This window comes from Hibiscus syriacus, unplaced genomic scaffold (genome assembly GCF_006381635.1).
Source record: "Hibiscus syriacus cultivar Baekdansim isolate YM2019G1 unplaced genomic scaffold, ASM638163v2 tig00117048_pilon, whole genome shotgun sequence".
Taxonomy (NCBI): domain Eukaryota; kingdom Viridiplantae; phylum Streptophyta; class Magnoliopsida; order Malvales; family Malvaceae; genus Hibiscus; species Hibiscus syriacus.
Genome location: NW_024063538.1, coordinates 4,120,243 through 4,132,952, shown reverse-complemented (window position 1 = coordinate 4,132,952; position 12,710 = coordinate 4,120,243). Strand labels below are relative to the sequence as shown.

The 12,710-nt window shown below is 32.0% G+C and overlaps 1 protein-coding gene across 1 annotated transcript; it reads right to left on the bottom strand.

Annotated features, from left to right (window-relative positions):
* Positions 1 to 9,931: 9,931 nt before the first annotated feature.
* On the bottom strand, positions 9,932 to 12,710 carry LOC120197513 (SPX domain-containing protein 2-like). The gene is made up of 3 exons (XM_039199018.1): positions 12,319 to 12,710; positions 11,129 to 11,255; positions 9,932 to 10,538 (listed from the first exon to the last, which is right to left on the bottom strand). Exons 1-3 carry the CDS (start codon positions 12,610 to 12,612, stop codon positions 10,096 to 10,098), a joined length of 864 nt encoding a protein of 287 aa, XP_039054949.1. The 5' UTR covers positions 12,613 to 12,710; the 3' UTR covers positions 9,932 to 10,095.

The following is a 12,710-nucleotide window of genomic DNA, read 5'->3' as shown; positions in this document are numbered from 1 at the left end:
ACAGGGTTAGTGACCAAATTGTAAAGTTTCAGAAATTGGTGATTTAAGTAGGATAATTGAATAGTTCAATGATTTATTAGAATATGATAAACGGTTATTTAGTAATTATTGAATGAATTAAAGGGTAAATGGTCAATTGACAAATAAGATTTTTATATTTCTTTTATAAGAAGGAACCACATGGGAATGAGAATTATCCAGAGTTTTCTTCTTCTCTTCCTCCTCCGTATCTCCAAGCTCAAAGGTGAGTTTCTTTGTTTATGGATTAATTGTTGATTTAGGTTGGGTTTTGATTATTAGATGATAACTAAGCTTAAGGAAAGCTTAAGTTATCTTAAAATCAAAGTATGATAGAGTTAGGAGGGATTAAAGATTTGAGGTTCTTGGGTGAAATCTTAAAATAGAGTTCATAACTAGAGTTGGAAGTTAAATTTGACTTGTCAAGGGTCTAATTAAGAAGTTAGAATCAATAGAATTGAATTTGGAACATGTTGAAAATTTAGTGTAATCCTTGAATTATATATGGAGAATAGGATTTGGATGTTAAAGAGGTGATTAATGAATAGAAATGAGTTTGAATATGAGTATGTAAGTTAAGAATAAGAAAGGGGATGATATATGAAGTAATTAAGCTGAAAAGAGTGGATTTTCAGGCATAAATTGGAATTCTGGCTATGTGTATCGATGCACATTCAATGTGTACCGATGCATCAAGGGTAAATTTCCAGAAATTGTTCGGTGTGTATCGATGCACAGGAAGTGCATCGATGCACCCCTTAAAATGGAAACATCGAATGCAATTAATGCATCGATGCATAAAGAGTGCATCAACGCACATGTTAAGGGATTCATCGATACACTGTAGAATGCATCGATGCACTTCAAGGGAAAATTGAAATAGACATTTCTTTTGGTCTAAGAAATGATAGATTGGAGTATATCAATTAAATACTGATATGTATCAATGTATGATTATGTAGATATCGAACATGAACAAGTTCCAGAATGATTATCAAGTTAAGATTCGATCGAAAGAGAGGAAATCATAAAAGTGGATTGGAACTTAGTGAGGCCAAGGTGAGTGCATATTATTAGATTGTGCATATTATTATATGGAAATTAGACTTGTGATAAGTCTGTTTCCAATATTTTATATGTTTGCATGAATAGAAGCATGATTAAGTTTGTATTATGTGTATATGCTTTGTTCATATTATATGTTATGAGATGTGAATTTATATGATATAGGTTATATGGAAACGAAATATGTAACTATATGTGAACCTTATGAGCTGTATGAATATGTGAAATACGTTATAAGGTCACGAATCATGTATAATAGTAAATGTTGTATGTGATAACCATAGAAAGAAAATAAGTTAAGTGATCATGAACATGTAAATATATGTTTAGATGAAGATATAATAGCAAAACATAAATTACATGAATCAAGTTTATGGAAACTATTATAATTTACTTATAGTATTAAATGAAAAGTGAGATAAACTAACTAGCATTGATTTATAGGACAATATGAAAATAGAATAACAACTAGGAGATCTGTACATAAATAATGATAATCATATGAGAGATAAGTTGTATGAGAAAGATTGATGTGCTTGGATGAGCTATGATATAGAAATTACATGGTAAAGATCTATGAAGTCATAGGAAAAGGTTATAAGAGTAATATAAACTTGAATTAAGAGAATATAAGAAATTTGTATATAAATGAATTTATATAAGTGATATATGTTAATATGCTACAATATATGTTATAGGATCTATATAAGCATAAGAGAACAAAATATGAGCTAGGGGTTATGAATATAAATGATGATATTATTATGTACAATAAATTAAGAAATTATGATCTAGGTGTTTATATGTCTATAAAAAGATATAAGAACAATATAAGCTACGAAATAGGAACTGTGGGATTTTAATGCTATATAATTATCTATGTGATTAAGTACAAATGTGATATCCATATATGACAATGATTTGTGAAATTATATGAAAATGTGATATGATCTACGAGATAATAAATCATGTGAATTATATGGAAGTGATTTGTGTGTACATGTCTGATATGTCTTACATGATATGTATGATTTCATAAGAAAGGACATGAGTTATGTGATTACATGAATATAAGAGATCAGACATGCGATAAGAGATAAGTGTTATGAATGTGTGAATATGAAATGACATAGATAATAATGCCCATGTTATGTGTCATGAGAGCTAGAGGTATAGTTGACATGCCAAGAGTCGAGGGTCTACGCGGTCCTTCGGGACATATATGTATTCCTTGGAACATGTGTGATGTCTTTTGAGACACATACTTGATCCTTTTATATATGTATATGATTCTTAAGGAATTTTCTACGTGGTTCTTAGGGACATTTTATATGGAACTTCGGTGCAATTCTACGCGGCACTTCGGTGCAATTCTACGTGGCACTTAAGTGCATTTATACGAGCTGTGGTGACAGTATTTGTGCACAACCTCTATAGACTCACATATCTATAGTTCTCACATGTGTACATGGGCTAATAAAGAAATAACAACAAACATATTACATGTGACTTGTATGCTTTTGTGCTATGAATTGTATTATATGATTTATATGATGACATGTGGATTGTATGATTACATGCGCAAAATGTGGGTTAAAATACTAGGTATAAGAGGATATGTATGAAGTGAGATAAATAATAATGATCTTGATAATGAAATGAGGCTAATGATGGAAATGATGAGTATATGTGTGTATATATGTTCTTACATGTAATGATATATTGCATATGTGTTATAGGGATTTGTTACATGAATAAGGGTATGAGTGATAGCAGTAATAGTTCATGCATGATTACAAGTTATAGTTTACATTATATGTTTAATTGCCTCACTAAGTCATAGACTTAGCGTGTGATTGTTTCACACGTAGGTTACAGAAGCGAGAAGAGAAGCGAAGAAGAGAAAAACAGGTCAGCATCTCCCTTACAAAATTTCATATCAGAAAATAGATGATTTAAATGTGTTTGGTTAATTTGAATATAGTTGGCATGTACTAAGTGATTGAGTTGAATATATGCTCTGATCAATTTTGGTTATTTTGGTTAATTTATATAGATAAATCGCTTTTATTTCAATGGAAGTTTTAAATTTTCTTTGAATTTTTGTCCAGATTCAAAGTTTAAAAAGTCAATGTGACACCTTAGATTCGTATCCGGGTCAGGTACGGGGTAGGGGTGTTACATTTATGACTTACAAAGCAAGAACAACACTTAACACCTCCCTTCTTGAGAAACAATTAAGTAGAGTGTTTCTTTAAGTTTAGTTGATGGTAGTAGATGTTGTACATTCCAATTCTTGAATTGAATGCAACTTTTTTTTGCGTTTGTTTTGCTGCTTTTCCTTATGCTTTATTTTCTTCTTTTTGAACTCCTTTTGAAATGATGTTGGAGTTTGCTTTCTTTTTTTTATGTTGTTGCAACGTTTTGCTTTAAATGGGCACTTATTTATACATCCACCAAAGCTCTAATACCATATGATAAGGGACTGTCTACACTCCTCTACAGGTTTCACAATCTAGGATGAACAATAAGTTTTGTTCCCACTTTATAAGATTGGGCTGCAAATAAGAAGAGTTTAAGTTAGAATGATAATGATAAATAAATAAACGAAATAAATGGAATAGGATAAGGATAAGATGATAGAAATATAAGAGTGGGCTGTGAAAGAATGAGATGATGATGATGATAAGTTTGCACGTCTTGAAGATGACCTTTATTAATGAAGATGGTGCATGCCAATGGTGATAGTATCTCAAAGAAGAACCAATGTTAAAGAATAAAGACTCAGACTTTATTTGCTTCTTTAAGGGGTGGTATATATGGACTTAGACCCACTATCTATAAAGAAATATAAACCATAAGTATCAAGGTTGAAAAATGATAGGGTTGACGCCATAAGTATATAATACTTGATAAGTCGATATAGTTTTAAAAGGTACTTGGAAGAGAGAAAATCTCACAAGTATATTGATATGAAAAAGGTATATTCCTTACAAAGGACAAACCGTTTGCAATTTATAGAAAATCAAAGGACATGAGTGAATAATCATGTAATGGTTCGGCTAGGTGGTGTCTTTTATGATAATACATGATGTTTTAATGATAAATAATGTCCATAGGCCTAAAAGCAATGAACCGATTCGGCCAAGTGTGAAAACGCCCATGAAAACTCATGTTTTTTCTGAAGATTCATGCCTTCGACCGAATGGTTAGGTGTTGGTTCAGCCAAAGGTGTATTTTGAATATATTTGGATGGGTTTAGATGCATTTAGGTTCCAAAATGAAGTCGTGTGACTCCTAGGATGAATGCACATGATGTCTGAGTGAATGATGCATCTCTAGGCCAAATGGTGGTGTCCCTTTGGTGTTTATCGCCAACTTGATGCACATGAGCAGCACATGGTCCCTTGCTAGTTGGCTTGACTTGGTAGCTAACTAGGTAGGTAGTGTAGCTAGGTAAGTGAGGTAGCTAGCTAGGTACCTAGTGTCACTCCAGCTGTTTCAGCTCTCATCCAACTAGCCCAGCTTCACTTGTCAACTCCGTGGACTTTAGCTCCCCTTCAGCTTGATTCAACTCCATGTCAACTAGGTTCATCTCCTATGTATCTCCTTTACCTTTCCTTTAAGCTCCTTTTAACTAGGTGAAAAATTAACAAGAACTTGAACCCACACCCTATTGGGTGGAAGGGAGAGAGCTTAGGCACTGGGATAAGCAAGGTAATTATTACTTTTTCACCAAAAACTATATTTAATTTATATTCCATTACCACCGCAAGAAAATTTATTTTAGTTAAAAACTAGGACTCAAACTTAGGATTTCTTCCCAAGAAAAATTAGTGTTCAACCATTAAGCTAGTATATGAAATTGGTCATGTATCATCAAATTTATAGTTATTTTATATAATTGTTTAATTGAAAACTAAAATATTAATTTATTTAGAAATGTAAATACTTTTAGTATAAACTATATAAAATATTAAATCATTAAAATAAACACTATTTTTTAACTTCATAAATCCTATATTACTTTAATATTAATTAAATAAGTATAAATTTTAAATTGTTTATGATAAAAATAATTTTTAATATTTATTTAATTTTAAATTTATATTATACGATCATAAATAAATATTTTAAATTTAATTTTAATATTGATTTTTAAAAACATATATTTAATTATTTTTTATTCCAAAAATAAAGTTAAAATAATTTAATTTTTAATTAAGTAATTTGGTTTATACTTTATATTTTTAAATAAATTAATATTTTAGTCTTTAATTAAATAATTATATAAAATAAATATAAATTTGATGATTCATGACGAATTTCATATACTAGCTTAATGGTTGAACACTAATTTTTCTTGTAGAGAAGTCCTAGTTTTTAATCAAAATATATTTTTTTTGTGGTGTTAATGGAGTATAAATTAAATATAATTTTTGGTGAAAATATAACAATTAGCTTGGTGGTCAAGCTCTGGTGGTCAAGCTCTCTCCCTTCCACCAATAAGGGTGTTGGTTCAAATCCCATTCCAAGTACATAATATTTTAATTTTTATTTCAATATGGTGGTGACATGTGTCATCATCCTATTGGTTGAATAAAAATAATAAAAATTAATATTTGATTGTTGATGTGGAAGTTTAAAAAATATTAAAAAATTATCACAGCATGTCACGTCAATTCTGTCGTTAAGTTTTTAACGGCGGGTACTAGAATGAAACAAAAACTAAACGTTAGGTATGATTTTATAAATTTTAAAAGTTCAGGTATTAAAACGTACTAAAAGTGAAACTTTAGATACTAAATGCGTAATTAACCCAAAAATATTAAAAAAACAATTTAATTAAATATTGTGATTTATTTAAAATTACAATTATATTTTTAACTAAAATATAATTATGCATTGATTATCTTATAATTTTATCATTTTATAAACATCATTATTAATGTTCATCATTATTAATGTTCATCGTCAATCATCCGTTTTAAGCCTGCACAATACACATATAAATGGCAGGGTCTGGTTTGTTTGTAAAATAAATTGACCTCAATAGCCCCATTTTCCAGACGGCGTTGACGTCTCATGTAACTATTATGAAAAGGGCACTTCCGTAATTCAGTTTAGCCTCGTCAGGTAGAACAACCGAAAGGCACATACTTCTTTGAAGCTGGAGGAAAAAAAACTGAAAACTCTCAGAGGATGGCAAACTCTCTCTGTTTGTTCCTTCAACACTCCCTGTGAACCAGGTAATAAAGAAAGTAGATGTTTTAGTGAGGTTTGTTTATTCATAGACGGCCAAGTTTTGACCTTTTCTGTTTTCTGTTTCAGTTTTTAGGGGTTTTCAAACAGATAATTCGGTCACGGACCGAATTGAATTATTAATCAAATTAACTGAATTTTTTTAACTGTTAACTGAATCGAACTTTTTTTTTTTGAAAATATTAACCTAACATAACAAAATTCAGTTATTTCGGTTGGTTAACCGAATTAACCAAAAAAATATAATTTTTTTTTATAATTAGATTAATTTAAATATAATATATGTATATTTTTTATTTGAGTTACAAATTAATTAGGTACTGATAACTTAATGAATCTAGTGTTATTAAAAAAATAATTGAGTATTTATTTTAATGGGTTTGAGCTTAAAATAGGTTTATAATATATATAATATTTAATAATTTAGGTTAATTCGGTTAATTAACCGATTTCGAACCGAATTAACCATTAACCGAATATTTAAAAAAACATTAACCGTTTCCCGATCGAACTAATTCAGTGGCCGATCGAATTAATCAAACTAATTCAGCTCAATCGGTTAATTCGGTTAAAATCGAATAGTGAACAGCCTATCGGTTTTAGGAATGATTGTTGATAATAATTCTTCCCCAAGGATGGTTTTTCGGGTAAATGAAGTGTTTAAGAGTTCGAGGAATGCCAGAATTCAATCCTTAGAATCTAAAGTAAGAAAAGGACTTTTTTTCCCATTTACAATCCTATTAAATAGTGAGGTTTGGGAACTAATTTTGCCAATGGACTCGTACCCATTTTGTAAATTTTGGAGTTGGTTACTATGAAGGATGACTTAGATGCTAATGGCTTTTAAGTTTGATGTTTGGGGGTAGTCCAGAGTCCTGATCGATAAATCTTATAATGATTTTTAGTGTTAGTTTGAGACATAGGATAATTACAGCTATTCATAAATTGTAAATTAGTAGACTCGATTGACGTGGTCAGTTGTCAATTGATTTTGACATATCATAAAGGACCTATGTCAGAGGTCATGGCTAAAGATCATAGCTTTCCGAGAGATACATTGTTCCGGTACTGTGTCTGGAGATGTTCTTCTGTGGCCTCAACTATGGAGATGTTCTTTGAAGGTCTTCATTGTGCAAAGTGAAGATTAATGTTGTAGAAGAGATTCGGAAGGGGTATAACAGAAACAAATATTAGAAAAAAGAAGAAAATAGTGGTAAAGACATGATTTAGAATGATTGTTCTTTTGTTACCCAAGACAGTATGATTTCTGGGAATGTCTAAGGAAGTTGCCCGTTCTATAGATGAATGATAAAATGGAGAACTGGTTGTGAATGTATCAGTATTCGGCTACCGAGAGTAGGCCGATTATGTATAAGCAATCAAGTCATGGGATAGTTTGATTCTGCTGGGATGAGTAGGCATTGTCTCGTTGGATCGGATCTTTGTATTGACTGTAAATGAGGAAGGTGAAATATGTCCAAGGGGGGAGTTCGGTTTTGTTTAGTTTCTTCTTATCTTTTTGTAATTTTCTGCTTGTGCGTTTACTTGGCTTTTGGTTCAATAGGCTGCAGATAAGAATCGAAGTATTAAACCGAAAAGCATTGTTTGTGAAGATTGTGAAGGAAACGGTAAGCCTAATTGTGGCTAGTTACTGCAACTTTGGTCTGCTGCTTTTCTTTTTCCATTATCAGGTATCTTGTTTCACTTAACTAAATTTTCTTCTGATTACCGTACTGTTTCTGTGTAATCCCTGGACGAAAATGAAGCAGCATTGTTATATTGATATAATACCGACATCGATTCCACTGTAAAGTTAAGTCTATATGCAGTTGAACATATGGTATCCTGAACATCGACTTAGAAGGATCTTTGAACATCGAGTGCAGATAAAGGCTTCTTGGCCAAACACTAACCTCCACTTGCACTCTTAGCTTGATTCATTCTCTCTCTTGGCTTGACCGACAAGAAAACAATGCTATCTCAACTGCAGATGAAGGCTTCTCAGCCAAACACCAACCTCCACACTCGCTCTCTTAGCTTGACCTACAAGGAAAAAAAACCTTTCCTATCGGTTAACTCGTACCATTCCATATCTCAAGTCTATGTTCATAGGTGGTGAATGCTTTCTTCTTTGAACTTTGATTCCTTTATTAGCCAATGACCAATGTTGGAGTTAATGTTCAGCCCTTTAGAGATTCTCTCCTTATGATATTTGAACTGTTAATGAAGCATCACTTGAGAGTTCTTTGTCTGAGTTCTATTATTTTGACAACCGGCATACAGTTATATCTAGTTTCTATATCCGACTACCAGGTGCGAAACAGTGTCATCAATGCAAAGGTACCGGAGTTAATTCGGTTGATCACTTCAACGGACAATAAAGCCGGTGGCTTGTGCTGGCTTTGCAGGTGCCAATCTCTTTGCCTCCGGTCACGATAACTTGCATTAACATCATTTCCGTCATTGCTACCCGTTGGTCACATTCAAAGTTAAGTATTCATTCTTCTCTGTTCTGCCGTTTGCATTAGGGGATAAGCAGGCATTGAAGGTTCGATTTCCTATTTCTCATCGTTATCGAGAATTGACCACAGTTTCTAGGTTCTTCTGCTATCGGGTTTAATGTTAAGGCAAAAACGGAGTCTATAGATGTCTTGTACCGAGTATCAGGACTTACCTGCCATTAAATCCATCATTACCGTTGCAGAAACAGACTCATTCTTGGATTCAAAGCCAGTTCACTGCATGAGTTCATCGCATTTCTTCGTCATGTAGGAATCCTGTGTTCGATGCACGACGAACACTGTCCTGAAAATCCTTTCGAATAAAGCATGAAACATGCAGCAGTAATGTCAGGGATACGATTAATCCGAGTGGTGTTGTATGTTGCAGGGGAAAAAGGGATATTTTATGCAGGAATTGTAATGGAGCTGGCTTTATGGGTGGATTTTTTATCACATTTGATGACTAATGTAAAACGGTCAATTTATGAACATGTATGTCTTATTACATCATGTTTTGTAATTTTGTTTTTGTTTCTTAATATAGAGTATAGACTCTAAGGCACTTTGTTTTAGTTATCATGGGATTGATTAAATTTTTCGATACGACAATCCATTAAGCGACCTCAGTAGTAAAATAAAATGTTATTCTCCCTAAATATTCCAAATTTGAGCAGTTGAAGCTGCAAGGTGTATGTGCCCTCGATATCAATTGACTAAGACAATTTTCAAAATATACTACTTTTTAATTACCTCATACTAATTAAAAAGTATATTACCAAAACATAATAACCTTATAGCATTAATTAAAAATATATTTATACCATAAATTAAAATATGTTAAAATATTAATTAATATTATAATTTTTCTTACAACAGTGACTAAATTGATAGCATCTTAAAAGTTTAGTGACTCAATTACACAAAATTTTGTAAAGTGACTAAATTGATAACAACCTAAAAGTTAGGTGACCATATGAATAGTTTACCCTAAAGTAGTTTAATTTCTTTTTTCCTTGTACATTCACACTCGTATTATAATAAGTAAATAATAAGTAAAATCAGTATTTATTAAAAAAAAATTATGATTATACCAAGTTGCTATATTATAAATATATAGCATTTATTTAATCAAATATATAGCATTTACATGTATAGCTATCTCAGACTTCGCGTTATAACAGCATGAAATGTTAAAGAACTAAAAATTATCAGTTGCAGACTTAGTTGAGTTCTATTACCAAAATCCAAACTATTTGGCAGTTTGTTCAAGAGCAGGGACCTTTTTCCATGTATCGTCCAACGGAGGCAACGAGAAAACGCTAACGGTCGAGCTTCCGCTCCGGATTTCCTTCAAAACTCGCAATGCAGATATACTGCTCTTCATATATAGGCTCTCCATGTACTTGATCTCTTCCAGCTCTTTAGTCATTTTGAGGCCATCTTCACTCCTACAAGTAGAGGATGTTGAAGGATCAAACCCATCATCATCCTCACCGTCCTTGTTTTCTAATCTGGTCAAAGCCGGCTTTTCGTTCTTCGGGAACAGGTGGTCCAGCATCACCTCACATTCCTTGACCAGCTTGTAAAGCAAGTCTGTAGTGTAGAAGGGCTGCTGCAGAACCCTTTGAATGAAAGGCAAGCGGATCAAAGCACCCGTCCTTTTGTCATACTTCTTCAGTATTTTCACCAATCCTAAAACATATGTTGTTAATGATGTATCCGCTAACAATCGAGAGAAAAAACAGTAACATAAATATATGAATGTCTCCAGGTATACACAATATCAAGATACACGAATTGTCGGGTTACGTAAAGGTTGAATAATTGATGCTTAACAAAGTAATGGACGTGGATAAGTTGTCTACCAGACAACTGATGTAAAAAAGAAGCATGCAATAATAAAGTAATTATGACTTCAAGAAATGGGCATTAACACCACACAGGCTTACTAGCAGGAATGGATCGAGTGGAGTGCAGTTGCTTTCAAATTCTGTTTAAATATTTTCTTTGTATTTTCTATTGATGATCTAATTTTGCACCCCATACTTTTGTAATTTCACACCCCCTAAGCTTCTAGTATAACTTTCTAAGTTCGCACGGCACCCCTCCCCTAGTATAAATTCATGTGTCCATCTCTGTTCGCTACCATGTTGCTATAACCCTAATCATTTGGCCGGCTAAAGAGTTGCACTACAATCAACTATGTCAAGCACTAAAAGAAAGCAAGTGGCAAAATCTTTGATTAAGCAATCAGAAAAAGGGAATAAACAAAGATGAAGCACCTGTGTAGTTAAGAGCGCTATAATTCTCTAACAAAACCATCTCCCCATGAAAGTCCACAATCTCCTTCCTAATCCTGATCGTTTCTTCATTGCTGTCCTTTGCCTTCGCTACACTGTCTTGTAATTCCTGTGAACAGTTCATCAAAATCAGCATAAAACATACTAAAATGAAAACCCCAATTATCATTAGATCTAGAACTTGGATACAAGCAGTTTAAATGATTAAAACTATGCTAAATATCACTAAATTTCTAAGAAAAAATATGATATTTTCCTTGATCTATCAACTTTTAATAAAATATCATATTGGAGGCAACGTTAACAAAAGCTTGTACTTCAAGGTAAGTACAATCCCTTAGGATGCGTTTGGTTCACGGAATGTAAGATTATCAGTGGAAATAAAAGATTATCAGGAAATAAGATTACTGAGAATGTTGTATTTTGTATTTGGTTGGTTTAACAGGAATGTAAGATTACCGTGTTTGGTTAAAGGAATAAAAGATTATTAAAATATATATTTGATCAAATTGTCCTTATTATATATTTGTATAATATTACAAATTATAAAATATTTATATATATTTTTTTTAAAAATTAAATTCATAATATTTATATAATTTTTTTATAAAATTAAAAATATAAAAAAATTTAATGAAAATGTAAATTTTTTTTTACCCATAAACTTTATATAAAATTTTAATTATAGAATTTTTTTATAAATATAAAATAATTTAAGATAAATTTATAATTTAAACTTCGTAAAATTTTAATTATTCAATTACAAAGAATTATATTTTTTAAAAAAAATAAAAATTTAATAGTATTTTAATTTAAAACGTCGGTAATGTTACAATACTTAAGGGAAAAGAGATAATGACATTCTCAGTAATATACCTAAAAATTCTACTATTGATAATAAAACATTACCAAAAATGAAATTCTCGACCAACTAAACATAAATATGTCAGAATCTACAATCCTTGAACCAAACACTTCCTTAATGTTCAACGGTTTAACGGACTCACAAGGAAAGAAAATCCGCTATTTTACTAAACGGCAGCGTTTTCATGCTCTGTTAACGAATTTCAAATCCCCCTGTTTGCTTACCGGGAAAAGAAGCGAAATGCCAGAAATAAAAACAAAAAAAACTTCAACTAAACAGATCAAAATCAAATGGGAGTTGAAATTACCTTCAACCTAATGATGTATTCTTCCTCTTTCTCGACAAAAAAGCTGTTGAATTTTTCGAGCTCCTTCTCCAAAAGCCTAATGAAATCGGTCTCCTCTATCGACATGCCGTCTCCGACCTTCTCCCCGGAATGAACAGAATCTTGACCCAATTTAAGCCGCTTATTCGGCCTATCGCCGGATTTGGGCTCGATCAGTTTCAACTTCTTCTTAAGCTCCTTGTAAGAAAGGAACTTGTCCCGCCATTCGGGCAAAGTCTCCCCGATCTGGTTACTAAGACTCTTCCCAAATTTCATGGGTTACTAAAATCTTGAGGGAGGATGTTTGGCTGGTGAGAAAATGAGGAAGAAAGTGAGGGGGGAATGAGAGAATATAACGGAAAAGAGAGAATATT

Coding starts and splice junctions, on each gene's coding strand:
- LOC120197513 (XM_039199018.1), bottom strand. CDS start 12,612: ATGAAATTTGGGAAGAGTCTTAGTAACCAGATCGGGGAGACTTTGCCC. Junction 11,256..12,318: donor AATACATCATTAGGTTGAAG/GTAATTTCAACT, acceptor AACTGTTCACAG/GAATTACAAGACAGTGTAGC. Junction 10,539..11,128: donor TAGCGCTCTTAACTACACAG/GTGCTTCATCTT, acceptor CATATGTTTTAG/GATTGGTGAAAATACTGAAG.